At 38.6% G+C, this 23,205-nt stretch overlaps 1 protein-coding gene across 1 annotated transcript in view; it reads right to left on the bottom strand.

The window, feature by feature from the left end:
* The window catches only part of SPMIP4 (sperm microtubule inner protein 4), a 41,863-nt gene extending 19,460 nt beyond the window's left edge, over positions 1–22,403 (bottom strand). The window contains exons 1-4 of the mRNA XM_005902882.2: positions 22,270–22,403; positions 11,394–11,570; positions 7,663–7,734; positions 5,537–5,566 (exon numbers count right to left, since the gene is read on the bottom strand). Of these exons, the coding sequence (XP_005902944.2) occupies positions 5,537–5,566; positions 7,663–7,734; positions 11,394–11,570; positions 22,270–22,403 (413 nt within the window). The remainder of the gene's footprint in view (positions 1–5,536; positions 5,567–7,662; positions 7,735–11,393; positions 11,571–22,269) is intronic.
* Between the last annotated feature and the right edge of the window lie 802 nt (positions 22,404–23,205).

Genomic DNA, 23,205 nt, shown 5'->3' on the forward strand with positions numbered 1-23,205 from the left:
ACATGTATATTATCATATGTGAAACAAATTGCCAGTCCAGGTTCGATGCATGAGATAGGGTGCTCAGGGCTGGTGCACTGGGATGACCCAGAGGGATGTGATGACCCAGAGGGATGGGGAGGGAGGTGGGAGGGGGGTTCAGGATGGGGAACACATGTGCACCCGTGGCAGATTCATGTCAGTGTATGGCAAAACCACTGCAATGTTGTAAAGGATTAGCCTCCAATTAAAATAAATAAATTTATATTAAAAAAATAAATCGTAGTGAATTCTTTATCAGTGCATATATTTTGCTACTGATATAAAAATATGAAAGTGGAAGATATATGAATTTTGTAGTTTTTGGAACACTACAGGAAGAATTTCTAGTTGCTTTCCATTTCTGCATCTTATTTTTAGAGAATCCCCGTACTTCATTTTATGGAATCCTTTTAGGCATTCAATTTCAACGGGCAAAATGATCCCTTACCATCTTGGACTCAACCAGGCCATCTGTTTCTTTAAGCAATCAATCAACAAAATATACTGCCTGTTTATATACACAGCGTACACAGTACTGTTTAGAGATCAAAAAGCCAAAAATAGCTAGTATACTGAATGAAAAAAAAAAACCCAACAATTTAAAAAGACAACAGGGATACAATTTTCTTCTCATTTGAAGAATAAGCAGAGTTCTTAAAAAGAACTAGCAGAGGTTTAAAAAAACCTGTGTGAGAGTTATCTAAATTAGAGGAGAATCAAAATTAGGAAGTCCAAGGAACAAAGAAGTGTTATATATAAGTAGAAAATACAGTTTTAAAACAGGCTGAAATCTTCATCTCGAATTTCTAGTCTTCAGAACCATGAGACCATAAATTTGTTTGTTTTTTTCCCAGCAAATATAACCAGATAATTCAGACCTCCAATAGAGCATATGCAAACTAAATAGAAAACACGCTCCAGGAGTACAGGCGCTCTGGGCTTTTATGGGAGAAGAGCTAGGGAAAGGGTTTGAAAGTTGAACTGCATTTCTAGTGCTCACAGTGAGAACTCACAGAAATTATGGGAAAGCTGTGTGATGTCTGTATTTACCAGGCTGAAATAAATGTATAGGTTATGCCACAAATGTTTATGTGAAAGTCTTGTTACTGAGATTTTTCTATCACTATTTTCCATCTAAGTACTGGAAGGATTTATATAATAGCTTTTGCAAGTTACTATGGATGGTGTGACTATGAAAGAATGAGAATAATTTCTATAAGAAACATTTTAAAATGTCTCATTGCTTTTGCATCATAGAACATTTTTCAGTAGCAGTCATTTTTGGTTAGTTTGGCCATCTGTTCTCATCACCCTGATGCAAACCTGTACTGAATTCAGCAGCCCTGGCATCTTGGTGGGCTCTCTGAAATACCTCATAGCTTCAGATTCTTAACAAGTTCCTGGTCTCTTACGGACACCACAAGAAGTTAAGATTGATTTGTAAGAGAAAAAGCCCGGACTTCAGGCATAAATCATTTCTGAGGCCAGTCATCTATTTTTGTTTTTGTGTAAAGTGATCTGGTTTTCTTGCCCTTGTGGCAGGCTCTCCCATTTGAACACACTTTTGAATTTGGTATAGCATTATTTTATTGCTAGCCACTAAACACTTTTCCAGTTTATAAGTGCCACATCATCTACTGGACAGCTTGGAACAAGGTATAACGTCATCAACTATATGATGACATGAGAACACAGAATCAGGACATTCCTGGATTCCAGCTAACTGATGTCCCTGGGAATCATGAAGACACTGAAGTAGTGACTGGTCTTTCACTGTAGCAATACTGGTTGTACTTCATTTTACATGCTATGCAATGATTTTCATTTCTTCTAGATAAATATTTCCAGTGTCTGCTTCAATGGTTCTATAGTGAACTGTGTCCCCTTTGTAAGAGGAATTAATTTCTTACCATTATGCTTGAAAATAAGTGAGCATTTAACGTTTGAGCAAATAAAGCAGGAACAAACATGTTTGTGCTCATGGAGAGTGTCCAGTCTACCTGAGTCAGGAAAGGCTGGAGTTTCCTGTAGGCTAGTAAAACCTAGGTTCTAAGGGAGGGTTTTGTTCAAGGCACATGCAAAGCCTTGAGGGCTTGGCTCATTCACCTTCAGGTAGATCACTCAGGAAGCAGGGGACCTGGATGAGAAACAAAGAGATCCTAGGGACAGTGAGGAATGAATGAGAAAGGCTGGGCTTCTAATATTGTCCAATAGCCAGGGGACCTGAGTCATAAAACATACTGAGAAGAATGGTTAATGGAGTAAATTGAATGCAGTAATTGTCTTAGTGCTAATTGACTTTTAATGTATGCAACTTTTCTGGGTAGAAAATTCATTTTGATTCTCCTGGGTTCTTTCCAGGATGTGCCAGGTTGAGCTGAGGTGTAAGAACCAGTGGGAATGTGGAATTAGTGGGATTAAATTTGGAACTTCTTTTTTTTTTGGAACTTCTGTTACCATTTCCCATGGACTTGATGTGGTTTAAGGAAATGTGGTTATGAATATTTCAAAAAATGGTCCTATCTGCTCCCTGTTCCTAGAAAATATCCCAGTAGGCAATCTTGGAAGATCCTCAGACATTGAAACTGCTACATGAGTAGGAATTACACTCAGAGAACTTTGCCTTTAAATGCTAACTACAATGATAATAAAACACATGCCAGGCCCTCTGCTAACTGCTTTATCTACGTTCTTTCTGAGAGAATAATCTGCTGATAAGTATTTAGCTCCAGGTCAAAGGCCAGGGCAAGGCGACCCCATGTCTTACTAATTTGATATTGGTAAGAACTTCCTGAACAAAAGTCATTACATTTCTTTTCATTATATCTTGTTTTTGTCACAGAGACACCAGAAAGCAGAGATTAATTTGTTAATTTAGAAAATAAATTCCAAAGGCCAAGAATTTGTTGTTGTGCTGTGTGTGTGTATTCAGTTGTATCCAATTCTTTGCATCCCTATAGACTATAAATCACAAAAAAGAATCACAAGAATTCGATAAGCTTTTTCTTTCTGAGATTGATCCTCTTAATAGAAAGTAAAATTGCAAAATGTGTATCTGTAGTTCTTAGGATCTTCTGGTTTTGGGTGTGGCCTGGATTTTGGCTTTGTGTAGAAGGGGTAAAAGTGGGACTAGGAAGGCAGCGAGTGGCCCCCATTAATTTTCATCACTTAGGATTAAGGCAAAACTTTTTTCCCTTCAGATTCTAGTAATATATATTCCTAGCAAACAGTATTAAGTTATATCTGGTAATGATTTAGGAAAATGTTTTTTACTTTTAAGACCTGAAAGCTGTGGACTCTGTGTTTCTTGAGTTGAGGTATATTATGGAATTTCGTTTAATATCTTGTTATATATGTTATTTTTGTTAGTTAAAAAATTGCAAATTATACCCTCAACTAAATTTTCAAGTTGTAACCCATTCAAGTTTTGAGTACCAATGACCAGAATGTATTTTTATTCCTTTAAACTAAGACTATGTAGAAAATAATTATATTCCTGTTATAATTATATTAAATGATTTATAAATATTATTTTTCATTTTGTGTCCATAAATAGAGAAGAAATAATAAGGAAAAGGCGGAATATAAAACACTCGCTTAACTACATACACATTTAAATAAAGGAATTCAGTTTCTCTTTGAATAATTCAGTTAGAGGCATGAGCTGTCTCTGGACTCAGTCTGCTCTATTGAGCAGGTCTACCAAGATTTTTATCAAAACACTACACAGCTCTTCCAAGGGTATGTTTGAGGAGTTGAGGTCAAAGGGAAAAGAGACTTTGGAACTTAACAGGCTATAAGGTCATCTGAGGAAAAAAATAAAACCAACAAAAAAGGACTTTACTTTTTGTTTTTCATGTTGCCACAAAGAGAATTTGAAAAGTCCAAAACAGAGGTCTTCATATAGTTGTTTTTTAAAAAATAAAACCCCAAAGAACCTAGACTTTACTTTTAATAGCCTTTTGAGCAGATCTTTGCTTTAACTGGAATGCAATTCTTAAATGCCAGCTTAGCATTTCCAGTTAAGATTGATAGGAACTCTAACGGCATCAGGGACACCGAGCACTCGGATAGTGGATTCTAATACCATTCTCCAGGGGAAGGAGCTGGGCTCCTTGGAGAAATGGCTGGTTCTAGAGCTGGGGCAGGACATAAACAGGATGGAGCATCTTGTACTCCAGAAGCATCTTGTACTGCCAGAAAGTAAGGAAATGCTAAAAGAAAAAGCCCCACAGTGATAAGTGATGAACTACTCAAAAACAAAGAAAAGAACAGAAAAATAAACCAAAAACCCTCATACACAGTGCCCCCAACCATAGGAGTATGGTATAGAAGCCAACTGAAAGAGCTCTCGTGGCCAATTTGAATGACAAAATACAGTAGTACAGTACTGCTACTAAAGTATCGAGTACAAAATAAAATCCATGAGTCTATACTGGTTAAATAAGTGATTAAACAAATGAGGAGGAATAGACACATTTCCCTTACAAAACAATACCAAATAATTTATGCAGATACCCTGCCTTCAAGGAGGTGGAGTATAATTCCAGACTTTTAAGTGTGGGCTGTACATAGTGATTTTCTTCTAAAGAGGATAGGATGGGAAAAGGAGAAAAAAAGGTTAACCGCACACTAGGGGAACCTCATAAATACTATATCAGCTAGGTAATCAAGGTTACCATCAACAGTGATAAGTTATGCATTGGATAGGATATGATGAAAACGGCAGTTTACCTCTGTGGTCCTCCTCCCTAAGACATACTACTGCAATCTAATCATGAGGAAAACACCAGACAAATCCTGATTGGGGACATTCTACAAAATACCTGACAGATAATCATCAAAACTACTGAGGTCATTTAAAGTATTTATTTTTATTTATTTGGCTGTGGCAGGTCTTAGTTGCAACACATGGGATCTAGTTTTCCTGATCAGGGATCGAACCCTTTGCATTGGGGGCACCGAGTCTTAGCCACTGGACCACTAAGAAAGTCCCCTGAGCTAATTAAAAAAAAAAAGGGAAGTCTGAGGAACTGTCAAAGCCAAAAGGAGCCTAAGGAGACATGACTACTAAAGGTACTGTGGTGTCCTGGATAGGATCTAGGAATAGCAGAAGGACATTAGGGGAAAACTGAGGAAATCTAAATAATACTAATGCACCACTATTGGCTCATTAATAGGACAAAGGTACCATACTAATATCAGATGTTAATAATAGGGGAAACTGGCGCTGAGGTAAATAGGAAATCTCTGTACTATTTTCCCAATAATTTTGTAAATATAAAATAGTACTAAATTTAAAGGTTTACTTTAAAAAATAAGTCGGGAATATAATTGGGGGAAATCAGTAATGCTGTTATTTTAGACTTGTATCAGCCTCTTCTCTTGCCCGATTAAGAAAAAAAAAAAAAAACTATGAAAAGTATAACTTGTCCTTACACTGTCTAAGACATATAGATGGCCAATATTTTTTTCTTGATTATAACAGGGAAGGAAAATATAGTTGTCTACTTACCCTACTGTTGAATTAGGTGGTTTGGGCAGCCTAGAATAAAAACAGGAAACAAATCCTAATTTATATTAAGGACTTTTAAAAGCTCACATTTCTATTAGCAACTTGCTTAAGAATAAAGAAGTATCCCGTTTGCAAACTACAGAGTCTTTATGATACTGACTGACTTTCCGGAACACTGAGTATTAACCAGACAGATATGATATTCTCATATCTCAGTTGTCTGTTGGTCAATTTTTTCCATTACGCTTATTCTAACTTCAGCCCCACTCACCACTCGTTCTGCATTTCTAACTTATTCTAATGATAATAGAGCTTTAGTTCTTACTGACTTCACGCTCATAGGCAGAGCACCGAAGTGCTCAGAGGTAGCCTGACACCATGCGTGTGGTGCAATTACATGACCTAAAGTGACCTGAATGTGGCCTGGTTGGAGAAAACATATAAGTACAGTGTGTGCTTTGCCCTTTGCCCAGAACTGCTCACCTCTCACGAGAGTAGATGTTGCCCAGTTGCAGAGAGGCTAGAACAAAACTGAACGAGTTCTCAGAGGCATGCCTTTTCTGAATCACTTCACTATTAGAAGGTTGTGTATTTACTAATTGCTCTGAGCTCTATGTGCCAAGAAATAACACTGCAGCCCAGGGACAAAGTCCACACTAGAGAAGGACTGTCATCAACTTTCATTGGATTTCACAATTAGTTTCAGCCTATACAAATATTTCTGAAATAGTTCAGTTATGAAAAATGAACAGAATGCTATCAATCAATAGTAAAGGCAGTAAAATTGAATATACTGTTTGCTTTTTTATATGTTCTTCTATTTAGAAAGTGGTACATAAGCCATATAATTTTATCAGTCTATAATGTATTGTAAACACACAATCCACATGCACTTTAAAAGGTTTATATCTTTATTTGGACTCTAAGTTTGTTGGAACTAAAAAGAAAAAGCATGCCTTCCAGTTAAATTTCTGGTTGAGTAGGGGATAGAAAGCAATGAATATAAGAATCTATGAGATCGAGAGCTACCACATTGACTATTATATATGAAACATTAAATCAGCATTTAAGGCTTTTCTCATTTAGCTGATTTTGACAAGTACTTACCTAAAATTAATTTGATTCAACATGGAAAAAACTGTGTGTGTGTGTGTGTGTGTGTGTGTGTATAACTGAAATCACTTTGCTATACACTTGAAACTAATACAATATGGTAAATGAACTATATTTCAATTAAAAAAACAAAATGGAAAAATAAGAATAAAAATTTAAAAAAGCTTTTTTAAAAATTCAAAGTTTGAAAGGATAAAATGAAAATAAAAAATGCTCAGAGACACGAATTCCTTGAACTGAACCTATCCATGATTTTACTGCCACTCTCTGCTTTTCAGTTTATTAATCCCAAAGGGAAAAAGGCCTAGCAACCACAAATTTCATAACTTTTTGGCTCCCTCTTGTGGCTGAACTCTATATTAATTTATCACCTATAAACAGAACTAATAGTATTTTCATTTTTACGTCAGTGCTGTCAGTATTTTATCTGAAAATTACAAAGTGAGCCTTTGTAATATCTACAACAAACTACTTCAATGAGCAAAAAATAATATACTAGAAAATAATTCCTCTAAGCAAAGAGTAAATTAAGTATTCTTTATCCAAAAGAGAAACTTACAGAGTAACTTTATTAAGAGTTATTTGTAGATTGTCATAACAAACCACTTTCATAAAATTCTGATTAAAATTTTTATTGAGGGCACTGGGGCTTTTTCTATGACCCTCTTAAAAAATGTAACAGATTTTTATTAGATTGAATAACAAAGTCAAAGACAGGGAAATGGGTCAAGAGGACCTGTATGAATCTTTTTGAACATTACTATTCCATCTTTCCAATTTTTTTGTTGTTTAAATGCAACAAACTATTAGTAGGTGTTAGTCTATTTATTTTATTCTTGTTCTATTGGTCTTGGTTTCTATAGTCAATGATCTATTTAAAAAAAGGAAGACTTTTGTTTAGAAGTTCCTTAGACTTGAGGAAAATTTGGGGACTATTAAAATTTTGCATATAACTCATTTCCACTTAAAAATGTTATTTGATTTCACATAAGGAAAAGAAACCTCAAACTTACAAAGAATCATTTCCGTAGATGTCACTTTTTTTGTTCTGTGACAAGTAATAAAATTGTTCAATAGGAAGCTTTCTGAAAAGAAAGAACAGATTAAATTGAACATCTTTTTAATAGCAGTGTAATGGTGAGATAGTAAAAGATAAATAGACGAATACAACCATGTATACGTGGTAATTCAGTATATGAAAAGATGGCATTTTAAATCAGTGGGAAAAGGCTTATTTTTTAATAAACAATGCAGGAAAAATTCACTAGCCATTTGGAAAAAAGGATTTCAACTTCATACTATTCAAAGAGATAATTTCAGATGGATTAAAAACCTAAGGAATTGGTGAAAAGCATAAAAATATTAAAAAAAATATAGGAATATGTTTTTTTCTTGGTGGTAGGGAAAACATTTTAAATAAGATTTTTAAAAACTCAAAAATCAAAAGGAAATTTGATAACATCAAATGAAAAATTTTTGAAAAGGACTTCCCTGGTGGCTCAGTGGTAAAGAATCTGTCTGTCAATGCAGGTGACATGGGTTCGAGTCCTGATCTGGGAAGATCCCATATACTGAAGAGCAACTAAGCCCATGCACCCCAACATACTGAGCCTGTGCTCTGGAGCCTAGGAGTCGCAGCTACTGAGCCCACATGCTGCAACTACGGAAGCCTGCGTGCCCTAGAGCCTGTGTTCCACAACAAGAGTGTGTATGTGTTAGTCGCTCAGTTGTGTCCAACTCTTTGCGACCCCATGGACTGTAGCACACCAGGCTCCTTTGTCCATGGAATTCTTTGCAACAAGAGAAGACACCGCAAGGAGAAGCCCACGCACCACAGCTAGAAAGTAGTTCCCACTTGCCAAAACTAGAAAAACGCCTGTGCAGCACAGCCAGCACAGCCAAAAATAAATAATAGAAAAAATTTTTAAAAAAAGATACAGAGAATTTATAAAAAAATTAAGACAAGACAGCAAAAAAAGCTCAAATAAAACAAAGATTAGAAAAAATATTTATAATAGATACATATAGGGTTAATATCCAGAACATCAAGAACCAGTAAGAATCTATAGCTAAAAGACAAGCAATAAAAATGAGCAAAGAATAAGAACAGAAAGGAAATATAAATAGTCAAAAATAAGAAAACAAATGTAAGAAAAAAGTACTCAGTCTAATCAGAGAAATGCATTCTGATAATCAAGATAAACTTTTTATTCTTTAGATAGGCAAAAATTATACAGTTTGATAATGTTAGTACAGTTGGCTAAGAATATGGCAAAATGGATACTTTTAGATACTACTCTGGGAATATAAAGCATTTGGGGGATAAAATTAAAAATAATTCATATATTATGATCCATAACTTCTACTTAGAATTTTCCCTAGAGAAACATTTGTGTACTGAGTTCAAGGAAGCCTGTATAAAGATATTCATACATTTAGTTAATACAAAAGAAGAAAAAGAAAATACAAGAATGGCTAAATAATTTAATACATCCATACTGTGGAACACTATGAGAAATTTAAAGAATCAGATATATCCATATTTACAATCTTTAGATTGCAGTTTTAGGTTCATGGCAAGGTTGAGAGATTTGAATGTAGAGAGATTATCAAACACCCTTTAACTCACACATGCTTCAGTTCAGTTCAGTTCAGTCTGTCGCTCAGTCGTGTCCGACTCTTTGTGACCCCATGAATCGCAGCACGCCAGGCTTCCTTGTCCATCACCAACTCCCGGAATTTACTCAAACTCATGTCCATCAAGTCAGTGATGCCATCCAGCCATCTTATCCTCTGTTGTCCCCTTCTCCTCCTGCCCCCAATCCCTCCCAGCATCAGGGTCTTAGTGCCTCCTTGTCATATGAGATGTTCCCTGATCAAGGATCAAACTCGTGTCTCCTGCACTGGCAGGCAGATTCTTTACCACTGAGCCACCAGGGAAGCCCCAAGGGATGCTTAGCAATCTTTCAGGGACAAAATTTGGGTTTGCCCCACCAGGTAAAGGCTTCCCTCGTGGCTCAGACAGTGAAAGAATCTGTCTGTAATACAGGAGACCTGGGTTCCATCCCTGGGTCAGGAAGATCCCCTGGAAAGGGAATGGCAACTCACTCCAGTATTCTGGCCTGGAGAATTCCATGGATAGAGGAGCCTGGTGGGCTACAGTCCACGGGATCACAAAGAGTCAGACACGGTTGAGCGACTTAACACACACACACACACACCAGGTAATAAATTCCTACGGGCTGAGGGCAAGGGAACTTGAAATATTTTTAAGAGATAAATATGATAATAATAACATTTAAATGATAAAAATGGTAACGTTTAACACAAAAGGGTGTGACAACAAGAACCGAATATATTAACCTGCATTTCTGAGTCAGGAGTGATTGACATTCTAATTGGAACAAATATTTCCTTTCCCAAGTATCCTAGGGCTACATTCCGTAAGACACTAAGACTTCTTTCTTATAAGAAGCTAGTCTTTTGCTTTCTTTTTACACACTATTATTCTGAAAATACTTCTAAGTCGTTTAGGATATTGTACATTTTTTTTTAATATACAAATTCTGGGGACCAGAACTATAAACTCCATGAAGAGCTATACCTTAATCTCAACAATGCTTGCTATATTCAAATGACTGAATAAATGAATAGCTGGAATGAGTGAATGAATGAACAGATGAAAAGAACGTGGACTATGGAGTTAAATAAATCCGGATTCAAATCCCCATTCTGAAACTTCATATTGTCTGACCCTCTTGTGTCAGAAGGAACAGTACTAAACCTCTTGGGTCTCTATTGTAAAACCAGGATAACAATTTCCACTTTACAAAGATATTTAAAATCTATATTATATTAGAAAGTAAGTTCCACGAGAGTGGGGGCTAAAACAAATCTGTTGAATGAATTAATGAACTTGAGGTCCTATCTTCAATGTGTCAATATTTGCATCTTTCCAATTGGACTTTTGATTTGTCTGCTTTTTATTACTTTACTGAGGCTTTCATAAGGCTACCACATGTCCCTACTGGTATTGTTTTCCTCTTTAGCTGTGGCCTATTTATTTATTTTAACTGCTTTAGAATAAAAAACTAGTTAGCTAGATTGTCAGTAAACTAGGTAGCCAGGATTGTTAGATAAAACAGGAGTAAGCGGGCTTTGTGTGGAGAAGCTTCAGTGGATTTTGTTTTGAGTAAATTTCATACTTAATAGTTAATGTGACATTTAATTTACTGCTCAGATTTTGTGTGTGTGTGCTTTATCTTTAGTTTTAACTGGCCTTTGAATACATTTGCTGAGAGGGTAACTTTAAGACATAAACTATGATTGAAATATTTTAATACTTGAAAACAATGCCCATTAGATTCTAATGACTTATAGATGGTTTTAAAAAAATAGAATTCAAAAGTCAACATTTGTAGAAATTAGGCCATCTATTTGTTCAAGCCAAAAAATTAATCTCTCTCAGGAATGTTGCTTAGTTTTAGATAAAATATGATTAGCAAGGGAATTAGATTAATCAAAATTTTTGATCACATAAACATCTCTAAGGAGAGCAAAGATATTTATAACATATTTTTTACTGACTTCACAATTAGAAATTATACAATTAGTGTTCCCATCTGTTTCTTTTCATAAATAATAAAAGTTCAGAAGTAGATTTAAGCTAACAAAGGACTCACAATAGAAATACAGAAAATTGAGTAACAATGACCTCTATGTGAGAGACTGAAAGTTCATTTACCTTGGCCAGATTTCTCCACCAAATCCATAATGCTGATGTCCTTTGCCCATGACTCTAGGAGGTTCACATTTCGGCCTGTGTTCCTCAGGGAGCGAAATGGGTATCATCCCTCCATATTCCCTTTCAGCACCCCATGGAAGCCTACATCGTTGGAGTGACTGTCTGAATTTCTGATACCTGCATACAAAGAGAGATTTTTGAAATATTAATGGGTTCAGAGTGGAATGCTATGGTCTGAATGTTTGTATCCTTCCTGCCCCCAAATTTATGTATTTAAATCCTAATGTCCAATGTGATGATATAAAAAGGTGGGATCTTCAGGAAGTGACTAGGTCAGGAGGTGCAGTCATGAATGGGACTAATGCTCTTGGTAAGAGAGATTCCAGAGAGCTTGTTAGCACTTCTACAATGCGGAAGTGAGCTAGAGAAGGACCTTGTTGGAAATACAAATTCTCAGGCTCCATCCCAGATCCAGGAATCAGAATTAGGGGGTGCAGTGAGGTGTTGAGCCCTATAATCTGTTTTTCTTTATTTTTTAATTGGAGGAAAATTGCTTTACCATGCTGCATTGATTTTTGCCATACAATGGTGTGAATCAGTCACAATGTTATCTATATATATATCCCCTGCCTCCTGAGCCTCCCTCTCCTCTCCCCATCCCACCCCTTTAAGATGTAATCTGTTTTAAACAAGCCCTCCAGATGATTCCTTTGCATGCTAAACTTTAGAAGTACTGCCCTATTCAACAAACTACCTTCCATAGAAAATAATTCTCCAATTGTTCCACCTTTTACAACTATACCATTCAGTAGGTTGAAGACATTGGAATTTCCTAAATTGGCTGGTAGGGCTAGTCTCATCTTAAAAACTGGTTCAGATGACTTTCTCTGCTCTTTCTCAACAAGGGAGTGAAGGGCAAGGACACATATTCACTGTTGTAAAAATGCTTCACAGGAAGTACTCAGTGGATGTCTGTGAAATGAATTGCATGCCTGAGTGAATGAAAAAGGCCAAAGAGACTGATTTGTTTCCTGGACTGCTACTTATGACACAATATGAAAACTGTAGGCTAGGGAGAAGTCCTCACAAAGCTATTAATCTGGCTAAAGACCTGCGTCCTAATTAGGAAGGATTTCATGTCTTCCAGTTTCCACTAATGGCAGTCAATTATTTAGACTAACCATCCCACTAAAAATACATTAAAATGCTGGAAAAAGAGCTTTGGGGTTGGTGACCATGTGGAGGTGGCGGTGGGGCCCTCAGACTTCATTGAAGTTTCAGTGCCCCAATCCACATACCTTGCCCTATGCACCTCTTCCATCTGGCTGTTCTTAAGTTACATCCTCGTATAATAAAGCAGTAATCTGTCACCAAGAAATGAACAGCACAACGTTCTAGAGAACAAAGAACAATGATTCATCACAGTTTCCCCAGCACAACAAAGAGGACAGGTCATTGCAGACAAAAGACTCTGGCACACTCACCATGGAATCCCCAGTATATGGCACTGTGCCTTGCAAATATATGCTCAATAAATAGTTACTGCAAGGTGGTTTTCCTTGAGAGCAGACAATGACATGATAATTTTAGAAAGGGGACCCACTGAACTTTGGGTCAAATTTTCTTGGAGAAGTTGAATTCTATTTTTATTTGACTGCTTCGATTTTCCTTGAGCAAACAACATAAAACGTTGAAAAGAAAAGCATCTTCTTAAAAGCAACTCATTGTTAACAAGACAGAAAGAGACACCAGGGTTCCATAAGAGGGGAAATAGGAATCCAGAAAGGTAAACAAGCACTGCTGCTGCTGCTGCTGCTAAGTCACTTCAGTCATGTCCGACTCTGTGCAACCCCATAGGCGGCAGCCCACCAGGCTCCCCCGTCCCTGGGATTCTCCAGGCAAGAACACTGGAGTGGGTTGCCATTTCCTTCTCCAATGCAGGAAAGTGAAAAGTGAAAGTGAAGTCGCTCAGTCGTGTCCGACTCTTAGTGGCCCCATGGACTGCAGCCCACCAGGCTCCTCAGTCCATGCGATTTTCCAGGCAAGAGTACTGGAGTGGGGTGCCAAACAAGCACAGAAGCCACTTTTGCCCTTAAGGCAGTGCTAATTCTGGCAGATTTCATTTTTGCTTTAAGGACATTGCAGGGGGAGAAGTACAGAAATCAGCCAGGTGAGGAATCTAAAGGAAGCCATCCCTACCGTAAACTGGGACCCTAAAAGACTGCCCTCTCATGTTAAAGGTGAGTCAGGAAAAACCAGCTCTCATTTTCTCCCCAAATTTGCACTTGCCCATGACTTGAACTTGAATTTAAGTGGTCAGAGATAGATAGCATACCCCCTATTTGTACATATGCAAGACCAACAGGATCCCCTTCTGGAGGAAGGATTCTTGGGTGAATCACTGTCTAGGATGAGTTCTAAAGGATGAGTAGGACTTTTCTGGGTGCAAGAGAGGGAGGACTCTAAGCAGGGGCAATATCATGGAAGAAAGTTGAAAGGTTAAGGAACTGAAAATTCCTAACAGTGTTGGCTCCAGAATCCTTCTTGGGGAAGATTGGCTTGTTTGATCAAGTATTTTGTTAGGCCACTTGGAGAAGAGACAGAGACTCTGCAAGTACAGTTGTTGATAAGGACTCAAGCAACCCAAGATTTATTAAGCTGCTCAGCAATGGAAGGGATCTGGTGTTTCACTCTTGAGAGAGGAAGATGAGGGGAAAGGGAATTAGAAGGAGAGGAAGAAAAGAGACTAGCAGGATGCTAAGGGATCACAGTGAGTGAAAAGCCATTGGGGGAACTCTGATGGTAGCCGGGATAAAGAACTTTTAAATACAGAAGCTATGGCTTATAAGGGACTCTTAGTTATATATTATATGGTATGATGGGATTCTTCCTTCAGACCCTTACCTGATCAGTGAAATTTACCAGGCTCACAAACGCTCTGTTTGGATGAGGTCTTTGGAGGAAACTAAAAAATGACTGTTTCACATCTGGGTCAAAATGTTGTTGAACAGAAGCAGAATATGTGGAGCCAGTACCCAAAGTCAGTTACGGCCATCCCCATCCCATCCTGGGAATTTCGGTACATTTTGAGGAAGGCTTTGGGTTACCAGAATGTATAGAATAAAGATTTGAGTGGAACTTAGCTGAATCTTAAGGACGAAAAGACAGCTGAATTTTGGGCTACATCAGAGGAGCTGACACAGAATATTGAAATTTGAGGCACAGCAGAGAAGAGCTGCTTGAGAGGGGAAGCAAGTGAGGAAGACAAGGGTAACACCCTGCATGATCTCACGGGCCCTTTGGATGATACCTTCTGAGCAATGTGGACCCAGTCAGAAACACGGGAAGGGAATCAGAGATACAGATGTGGACAGTGGAGCCGCTTTCTTCTCTGCACCCATGCACTGGTTTAGTGTCAACCTCCTGCACAAATCTGCTGAAAGAAGAACTAACACTTGGGACTGTCATACATGGAATGTATCGTCTCAAAGTCACTACAAAGGGGTTGGCAAACTATGACCCACAGGCCAAATCCAACCTACTGCTGTTTTTGTAAGTAAAATTTTATTGGAATACAGCCATGACCATTCATTTGTATACTGGCTATTGTCTATGGCTGTTTTTCTGCTACAACAGCAGAGCTGAGTAGTTTGACAGAGACTGAAAGTGAAAAAGGTGAAAGTGTTAGTTGCTCAGTCGTGTCTGACTCTTTGCAACCCCACGGACTGTAGCCTGCCAGGCTCCTCTGTCCGTGGAATTCTCTAGGCAAGCCAGGGTCTCCTGCATTGTAGGCAGATTCCTTACCATATGAGCCACTAGAGAAGCCCTTGACAGAGACTATAGAGCCTTAAGTATTTACTATCTGGTCCTTTAAGGAAGAAGTCTGCCACCCCCTGCACCAGCTAGTCAAGGAGAATCTGGTGTCCGCTGATTTGGGGTACTGGAGAAGGGATGCAGGTATTCCGTTCTCAGACCTCTGAGCTATGATCTATGACTATAATCAATAGACACAGTGTGTGGGCATGACAAGTGAAAAATATTTAAATACATTTGATTAATGGCAACCTAAGCTTTAATATCTAAGTTTTTAAAAGTTACATTTAAATTAGATGAGTCAATTTCTCAGCATCTGACCCTCATATATTACACTAGCCTAGGAAGATGAGCCAGTAGAATATGTTAATCAATCATTTGAGTTGTCATTCATCTAAAACCAGTAAGTTGCAGGAAACCATTTAAAATAAAAGGCAAAGCATAAAGAAGTCATATTTCTCTTTCACTGTAGGGTCTCATATCCTTACCCCTTAGCTTTAATATTAACAGAATTTATAGAAGGAACTAATTAAATGAAATAGTAAAATTTCAGTATTAAATAATTTTATAGCTTAAATAATACATGTCTCCTAAGCAAATAACAATAAATTATTAGTGTTGAAATCTGTAGCCACATAAAATTAATGTTTACTTGTTTAAGAGAAAGATGTGTTCCCTGTAGATAAACCAGTATCTTTCTTTGGAGTCACTTTATAGGATTTTGATTTGGGGGACTGAATTTAGCCAATAACGATTAGAGGCATGATTAAAGGAAAGGCTAGAACAAACATATGCTTATTTTTTGACAGGAAGCTAACAGTTAAAAACAAACAACAAACAAACCCCCAAACCTCAGGAATCAGAAAGCAATGGCATGAGCACAGAAATAAAATGGAACTTGTAATTAAATCTTAAGCAATTCTCAAGACACTTCCTTAATTGATATTTATCTTCCTAATGGACTAGGAAGGAGATGTCAGCTGAATGGAAAAAGGAGATAGGCATCTGTGATTTTGAGAATCTGTACCTGCCACTGTTAAATTTTCAATGGAAAAAATACAAAAGAATGCCACTTACTTATTAATATTTTTTAAGGAGATCAAGTGATTATACATAATAGTGACTAGTATAATTGTCCCAAAACATACCAGTGAAGAAAGTAACTGATGTACAAAGATTAACTTGCCCTTGGTCACTGGGTAAGCCAGAGCACAATCCTGGTTTTCATGTTGTGTTTCAGTGCTTTCTGCTAGCCCAGTGATTCTCAAAACAAGTTGAAAACTACTAAAAATGCAGATCCCCTAGATCCAACCCAGACCCAGTGAGTCAGAGTCTCTCCAGATAGAGCTTGAGTGCAGGCTAAGACACTTTAGTGGCATCCGACTCCTTGCGACCCATTGGACTGTAGCTTGCTGGGCTCCTCTGTCCATGAGATTCTCTGGACAAGACTACCGGAGTGGGTTGCTGGGTTGCAACCCTGGAGGTAATTTCCTTCTCCAGGGGATCTTCCTGACTCAGGGATCAAACCCTTGTCTACTGCACCTCCTGCATTGCAGGTGGATTCTCTACCGCTGAGCCACTGGGGAAGCCCAAAGTCAGAGCTTGGGAATCTGTATTTTCAGAACACTTGTCATGTTATTTTCATGTGCCCAGTTACCAGACTAGTGGTGGGTAACAACTTAGTTTCACTGTGCTGCCTATTCTGGAAAGAAAAAAAAAAAACAGGTGGATGAGAGGAAACAATTTTTCATCTTTGTTTAAATTGCCAAGTTAGTTCAAAACACATTATAATATTTAAAAAGCCACCCCCTTAAGTACAGCCACACTTAGAAAATTAAGCTGCTGAGAGCTAATACATTACGACTTGTATTCATCCTTACCATTATGGAGGTAATGTTCTTCATTGTTCTGTTTTGTTTTTGAGATACCTTGAGGTTTGAGTTAGGAGCCATATACCCTGAACCTGGTTTGGAAGAAGTAAGCCTCTGTGTGGATAGGGTAGAGTTACCAATGTTGCCCTGATGATACATTCTAGAAAAGTTGAGGAATACTACTGAGAGAAAAGAGAACTTCTATTTCTGTAAGCTTCCCAGCTACTATTTAAAAGGGTGTTAAATGGGAGGGGGAGGTTCTGAGAATATAGGATCATCCTGGTTTTCCCATTTGGGGACTAGGAAAGGAAAAACTTCGCATGGAATAAAGTGAAAAGCAAATTTTATTTATTAGGCACTAGGAACATGGTTGTACCTAGATACTGCTTCAAATAATACCTTATTATATTTATAGGTAATTGAGTATACGCTGTGTTTAATTTTGTGGTCAGTTAAAGAAACAAAAAAATATTAATGACCCAGATAACCAAGATGGTGTGATTGCTCACCTAAAGCCAGACATCCTGGAGTGTGAAGTCAAGTAGGCCTTAGGAAGCATCACTACGAACAAAGCTAGTGGAGGTGATGGAATTCCAGCTGAGCTATTTCAAATCCTAAAAGATGATGCTGTGAAAGTGCTGCACTCAATATGCCAGCAAATTTGGAAAACAGCCATGGCCACAGTACTGGAAAAGGTCAGTTTTCATTCCAATCCCAAAGAAGGGCATTGTGAAAGAATGTTCAAACTACCACACTACTGCACGTATTTCACATGCTAGCAAGGTAATGCTCAAAATTCTCCAAGTTAAGCTTCAATAGTACATAAACTGAGAACTCCCAGATGTTCAAGCTGGATTTAGAAAACTCAGAAGAACCAGAGATCACATTGCCAGCATCCACTGGATCATAGAAAAATCAAGAGAATTCTAGAAAAACATGTACTTTTGCTTCATTGACTATGCTAAAGCCTTTGACCATGTGGATCACAACAAACTGTGGAAAATTCTTAAAAAGATGGCAAAAGAAGACCACCTTAGCAGCCTCCTGTGAAACCAGTATGCAGGTCAAGAAGCAGTTAGAATCAGACATGGAACAATGGACTGGTTCCAAACTGAGAAAGGAGTACATCAAGGCTGGTATATTTTCACCTTGTTACATACAGAGTACATCATGAGAAATGCCAGGTTGGATGAAGCACAAGCTGGAATCAAGATTGCTGGGAGAAATATCAATAACCTCAGATATGCAGAAGACACCACCCTTGTGGCAGAAAGTGAAGAGGAACTAAAGAGCCTCTTGATAACGGTGAAAGAGGAAAATGAAAAAGCTGGCTTAAAATTCAATGTTCAGAAAACTAAGGTCATGGCATCTGGCCCCATCACTTCATGGCAAACAGATGGGGAAACAATGGAAACAGTGACAGACTTTATTTTCTTGGGCTCCAAAATCACTGCAGATGGTGACTGCAGCCATGAAGTTAAAAGACACTTACTCCTTGGAAGAAAAGTTATGACCAACCTAGACAGCATATTAAAAAGCAGAGACATTACTTTGCCAACAAAGGTCCATCTAGTCAAAGCTGTGGTTTTTCCAGTAGTCATGTATGGATGTAAGCGTTGGACCATCAGAAGGCTGAACATTGAATAACTGATGCTTTTGAACTGTGGTGTTGGAGAAGACTCTAGAGTCCCGTGGACTGCAAGATCAAACCAGTTAATCCTAAAGGAAATCAACCCTGAATATTCATTGGAAGGACTGATGCTGAAGCTGAAGCTCCAATACTTTGGTTACCAGATGCAAAGAGCCTACTCATAGGAAAAAACCCTGATGCTAGCAAAGACTGAAGGCAGGAGGAGAAGGGGACGACAGCGGATGAGATGGTTGGTTGGCATCACCGACTCTATGGATATGAGTCTGAGCAAGCTCCAGGAGATTGTGAAGGACAGGGAAGCCTGGTGTGCTTCCATGGGGGTCTCAGAGTCAGACACGAATAAGTGACTGGAAAACAGCAATGAAAAGCAGTATTTTCGCTGACTTCTCTCTTAGATTTCAAGTCTGTTTAAGGGTTTTGGAGCCAATTACTAACCAAACCATAGGACCATTTAGGTAGAGGGTATCAACATTTCAGTTAAATGCCTCTGTGAGTGCTTTTGCGAGCACAGTGAATTCCATCAGATACGGCAGCGTTAAATTCCTACTCAGATCCCTTTTGGCCAAATATAAAACCTCACACTTCTGCTTTTGATCCAGGGACCACTGCCTATCCCCATATCACACACGATCTGCTAAGGATTTCCTCTGGCTCCAGGAAAGCCCTGTCTGATCTTATGGTCCTTGGAGCTGAGCAGGAATTTAGGGCTCACAGCCACTTTTGGGAATCAGATAACAAAGCAGGTACACCAAGGAATGAGTCTGTAGATGTGAACTGAACACACTTTCCCACAAATATGAACATATTTCTTTGCATTAAGTGAAAAACAGTTTACAAAAAATATGTTGAATGGAATCTTCAAATTTAAAAAATGGAGGACACATATTGAAATATTAACAATGGTTACTGTTTCTGGATAAAGGAAGTACAGAAGGTTTTCTTCCTGTGCTTTAATTTCATTTTTTCTTCCATTGGAAAAATGGAAAATTTATTTTATTTTTTGATTTTCATGATTTCCAAGTTATTCATAGAGAAATATCAGGGTTTTTTTTTTTCAGTTAAAATTTTTTTCTTTATATCTTTTTTTCTTTTTTCTTCTGTGTTAGTTTTTAATTGGGAGAAAAAGCTTTCTTTTTATTTTTTCATATAAAGAGTATGTTTACAAATTGGAATAGATCCATGGAAGTTTGATCAAGACAGTGAAAGTCTCGACACAGGAAGAAAGAAGAGTAAAGTCTGTTAAAAATGAGTGTTCATCTGGCAAAAAGAACTCAGACAGTCAAAAGAATCTTCAAACTCTTGAGGGGTTGCTATCATAAAGATAACGTGTGTGCATGCTCAGTCATTTCTGTCATGTCTAACTCTTTTGACTACTTTCTTAAATGAGAGATTTGACAATGTGAAATTATAAAACAAACAAGCAAAAGCAAGAAAACAATTACACAGGTTATTTTTCACCCATGATTTTGAGTTTTTTTTTTCTTTCCTAAAAATGATTCAAATAAATATTGATACAATACAGTAAAGCTGGCACTAATATCTCAGAAAACTACTTGTTTGTACCCTGTTCCTTCATACATAAAATGGGGATAATAATAATACTTATCTCATAGGGCTGTTGTAGGGATTAAAAGAATCACATTAGTAAAACATTTGGTACAGTGCCAACACATAGTAATCACTCATATATGTTAGATGACATTTTAAACATAATCTGCAATTATGTTTAAATTGCAGATTTATGCAATAAATAATAATGTTTATTCTCTGCATTACAGAGAATTTGGTAGAGCATAAATAAAGTCTGAATAACAGATTCTGGGAGTATTTTTGAGCAGATGGTGTTAGAGAATTATAAGGAACCACTATGCTACTCTTTGGGCTTCTCTGGTGGCTCAGATGGTAAAGAATCTGCCTGCAGTGCAGGAGACCTGGGTTCAATCCCTAGGTCAGGAAGATGCCCTGGAGAAGGTAATGGCAATCACTCCAGTATTCTTGCCTGGAGAATTCCATGGACAGAGGAGCCTGGCGAGCTACAGTCCATGGGGTTGCAAAGAGCTGGACATGAAGAAACACAAGCTGGAATCAAGACTGCCGGAGAAATATCAATAACCTCGGATATGCAGATGACACCACCCTTATGGCAGAAAGTGAAGAGGAACTAAAAAAACTCTTGATGAAACTGAAAGTGGAGAGTTAAAAAGTTGGCTTAAAGCTCAACATTCAGAAAATGAAGATCATGGCATCCGGTCCGATCACTTCATGGGAAATAGATGGGGAGACAGTGGAAACAGTGTCAGACTTTATTTTTCTGGGCTCCAAAATCACTGCAGATGGTGACTGCAGCCACGAAATTAAAAGACGCTTACTCCTTGGAAGTAAAGTTATGACCAACCTAGATAGCATATTCAAAAGCAGAGACATTACTTGGCCAACAAAGGTCCGTCTAGTCAAGGCTATGGTTTTTCCTGTGGTCATGTATGGATGTGAGAGTTGGACTGTGAAGAAGGCTGAGCACCAAAGAATTGATGCTTTTGAACTGTGGTGTTGGAGAAGACTCTTGAGAGTCCCCTGGACTGCAAGGAGATCCAACCAGTCCATTCTGAAGGAGATCAGCCCTGGGATTTCTTTGGAAGGAATGATGCTAAAGCTAAAACTCCAGTACTTTGGCCACCTCATGCGAAGAGTTGACTCATTGAAAAAGACTCTGATGCTTGGGAGGAATTGGGGGCAAGAGGAGAAGGGGAAGACAGAGGATGAGATGGCTGGATGGCATCACTGACTTGATGGATGTGAGTCTGAGTGAACTCCGGGAGTTGGTGATGGACAGGGAGGCCTGGCTTGCTGCGATTCATGGGGTCGCAAAGAGTCGGACATGACTGAGCGACTGAACTGAGCAACTAACACACATACTACTCTTCATAAAGTTCAATTAAAACATTAATTCACAGGGCTTCCCTGGTGGTTCAGTGGTAAAGCATCCGCCTGCCAATTCAGGAGACACAGGTTTAATCTCTGGTCCAGGAAGATCCCACATGCTGAGAAGCAACTAAGCCTGTTCGCCACAACTACTGAGCCTGTACTCTTTAGAGTCTAAGAGCCACAACTGCTGAGCCCTCATGCCCTAGAGCCTGTGCTCTGCAACAAAAGAGGCCACTGCAATGAGAAGCCTCAGCATTGCAACTAGAGAGTAGCCCCCATTCTCCACAATTAGAGAAAAGCCCACACATAATGAAGCCTCAGCACAGCCAAAGAAACAAAATTAATTCAAAATGAAGGAACAGATCATTCTAGAGTTCTAGAATGCAGTAGATGAATTTGATGTTTGCCTTTTAAAAATATACACTAACTTTTTACTTCTTGCCAAGTTACTAATAGATGTGGACACTTCAAAGTTTAGTTCATTGTCATATTATGCCTTCCCAGTGATGTGATACACAGAAGAGGTCCATAACCTTAAATACTTTTTCTCACAGAACAAAAATACAGTAATATATTAAAACCTTTTATAATTGTTTGCATTATCCAGTCTTTGTTTTACCTGTCCTCTGAGGCAGTTGGGCGAGTAGCCATTTCTAGTGGAGTGTGCAATTCATTAGAGTAAAAGGTGTCTGACAATATGTCAGCTCCTTCAAGCTCCCTACAGCAGTAGGGCTGGCCATGAATTACCTCCATGCTTCTTGGCTAAAAGGGCACAACCTGCAAAAAGAAAAGGAGGGCACACTTGGTTAAAGAATCACTGAGTTAGCTGCTGGCACACTGACCCTCCCTTAGGGCAGGCAGGAAACTTGCTTTGTACTGCTCAGTAGTTCAACCCAAGTCTGCTTAGAAATCATGGGCTCCTATCTTTGGGGTGAGCTCTATCTGTGGGCCCTCGGGTGTCCTTTCAGTAACAGACAGCAACTTAAGTTCTATGGAAACGAATTTCAACTGAAACAAATCCACAAAGTGGAAGAGGTTCCAAAGTAGAGTATGAATGCTAAGTGGATGACTCGTGGACTCATTTAAGGCTTCGATTCTTGCCTCAATTTTAACCGTAATTATTCAAGAAAACTCAGCTGATTCCCCCTGCCCTGGTCTTTTTTTTTTTTTTTAAGCAGGGAGACTCAGCATCCAACAGAATTAACACCTGTGCTTCTAAAGTCTTCAGGGATTCTAGTCGAGAGGTTCTTTGAAGAGAGGTGGAGAATCAGCGGTGCAGCACAAGCGAGACCCCAAAGTGAGAATTCCACCCCTCCTTAGGACTTGATGAGGGAAGCAAAAGATGCGCTTTGGCCAGGACGGGCCTAAGCCTTGCCTCCAGGGCCATCGACGCCCTGCCTATCTGTGCCTCGGGGTTCCGACGCACCTTGGGACATCAGCCTGGACGCCTTAGGCGGCAGAGCCTCCCTTTCCCCTCCCTAGAGCTGGAGGGCCTCTGCGGGGCGTGGAATTCCGCCGTCGTCCGCACCTGCGGCCCAGGGGAGCTTGCGTGCAG

The sequence above is a fragment of the Bos mutus genome, chromosome 4, assembly GCF_027580195.1.
Source record: "Bos mutus isolate GX-2022 chromosome 4, NWIPB_WYAK_1.1, whole genome shotgun sequence".
Lineage (NCBI taxonomy): Eukaryota > Metazoa > Chordata > Mammalia > Artiodactyla > Bovidae > Bos > Bos mutus.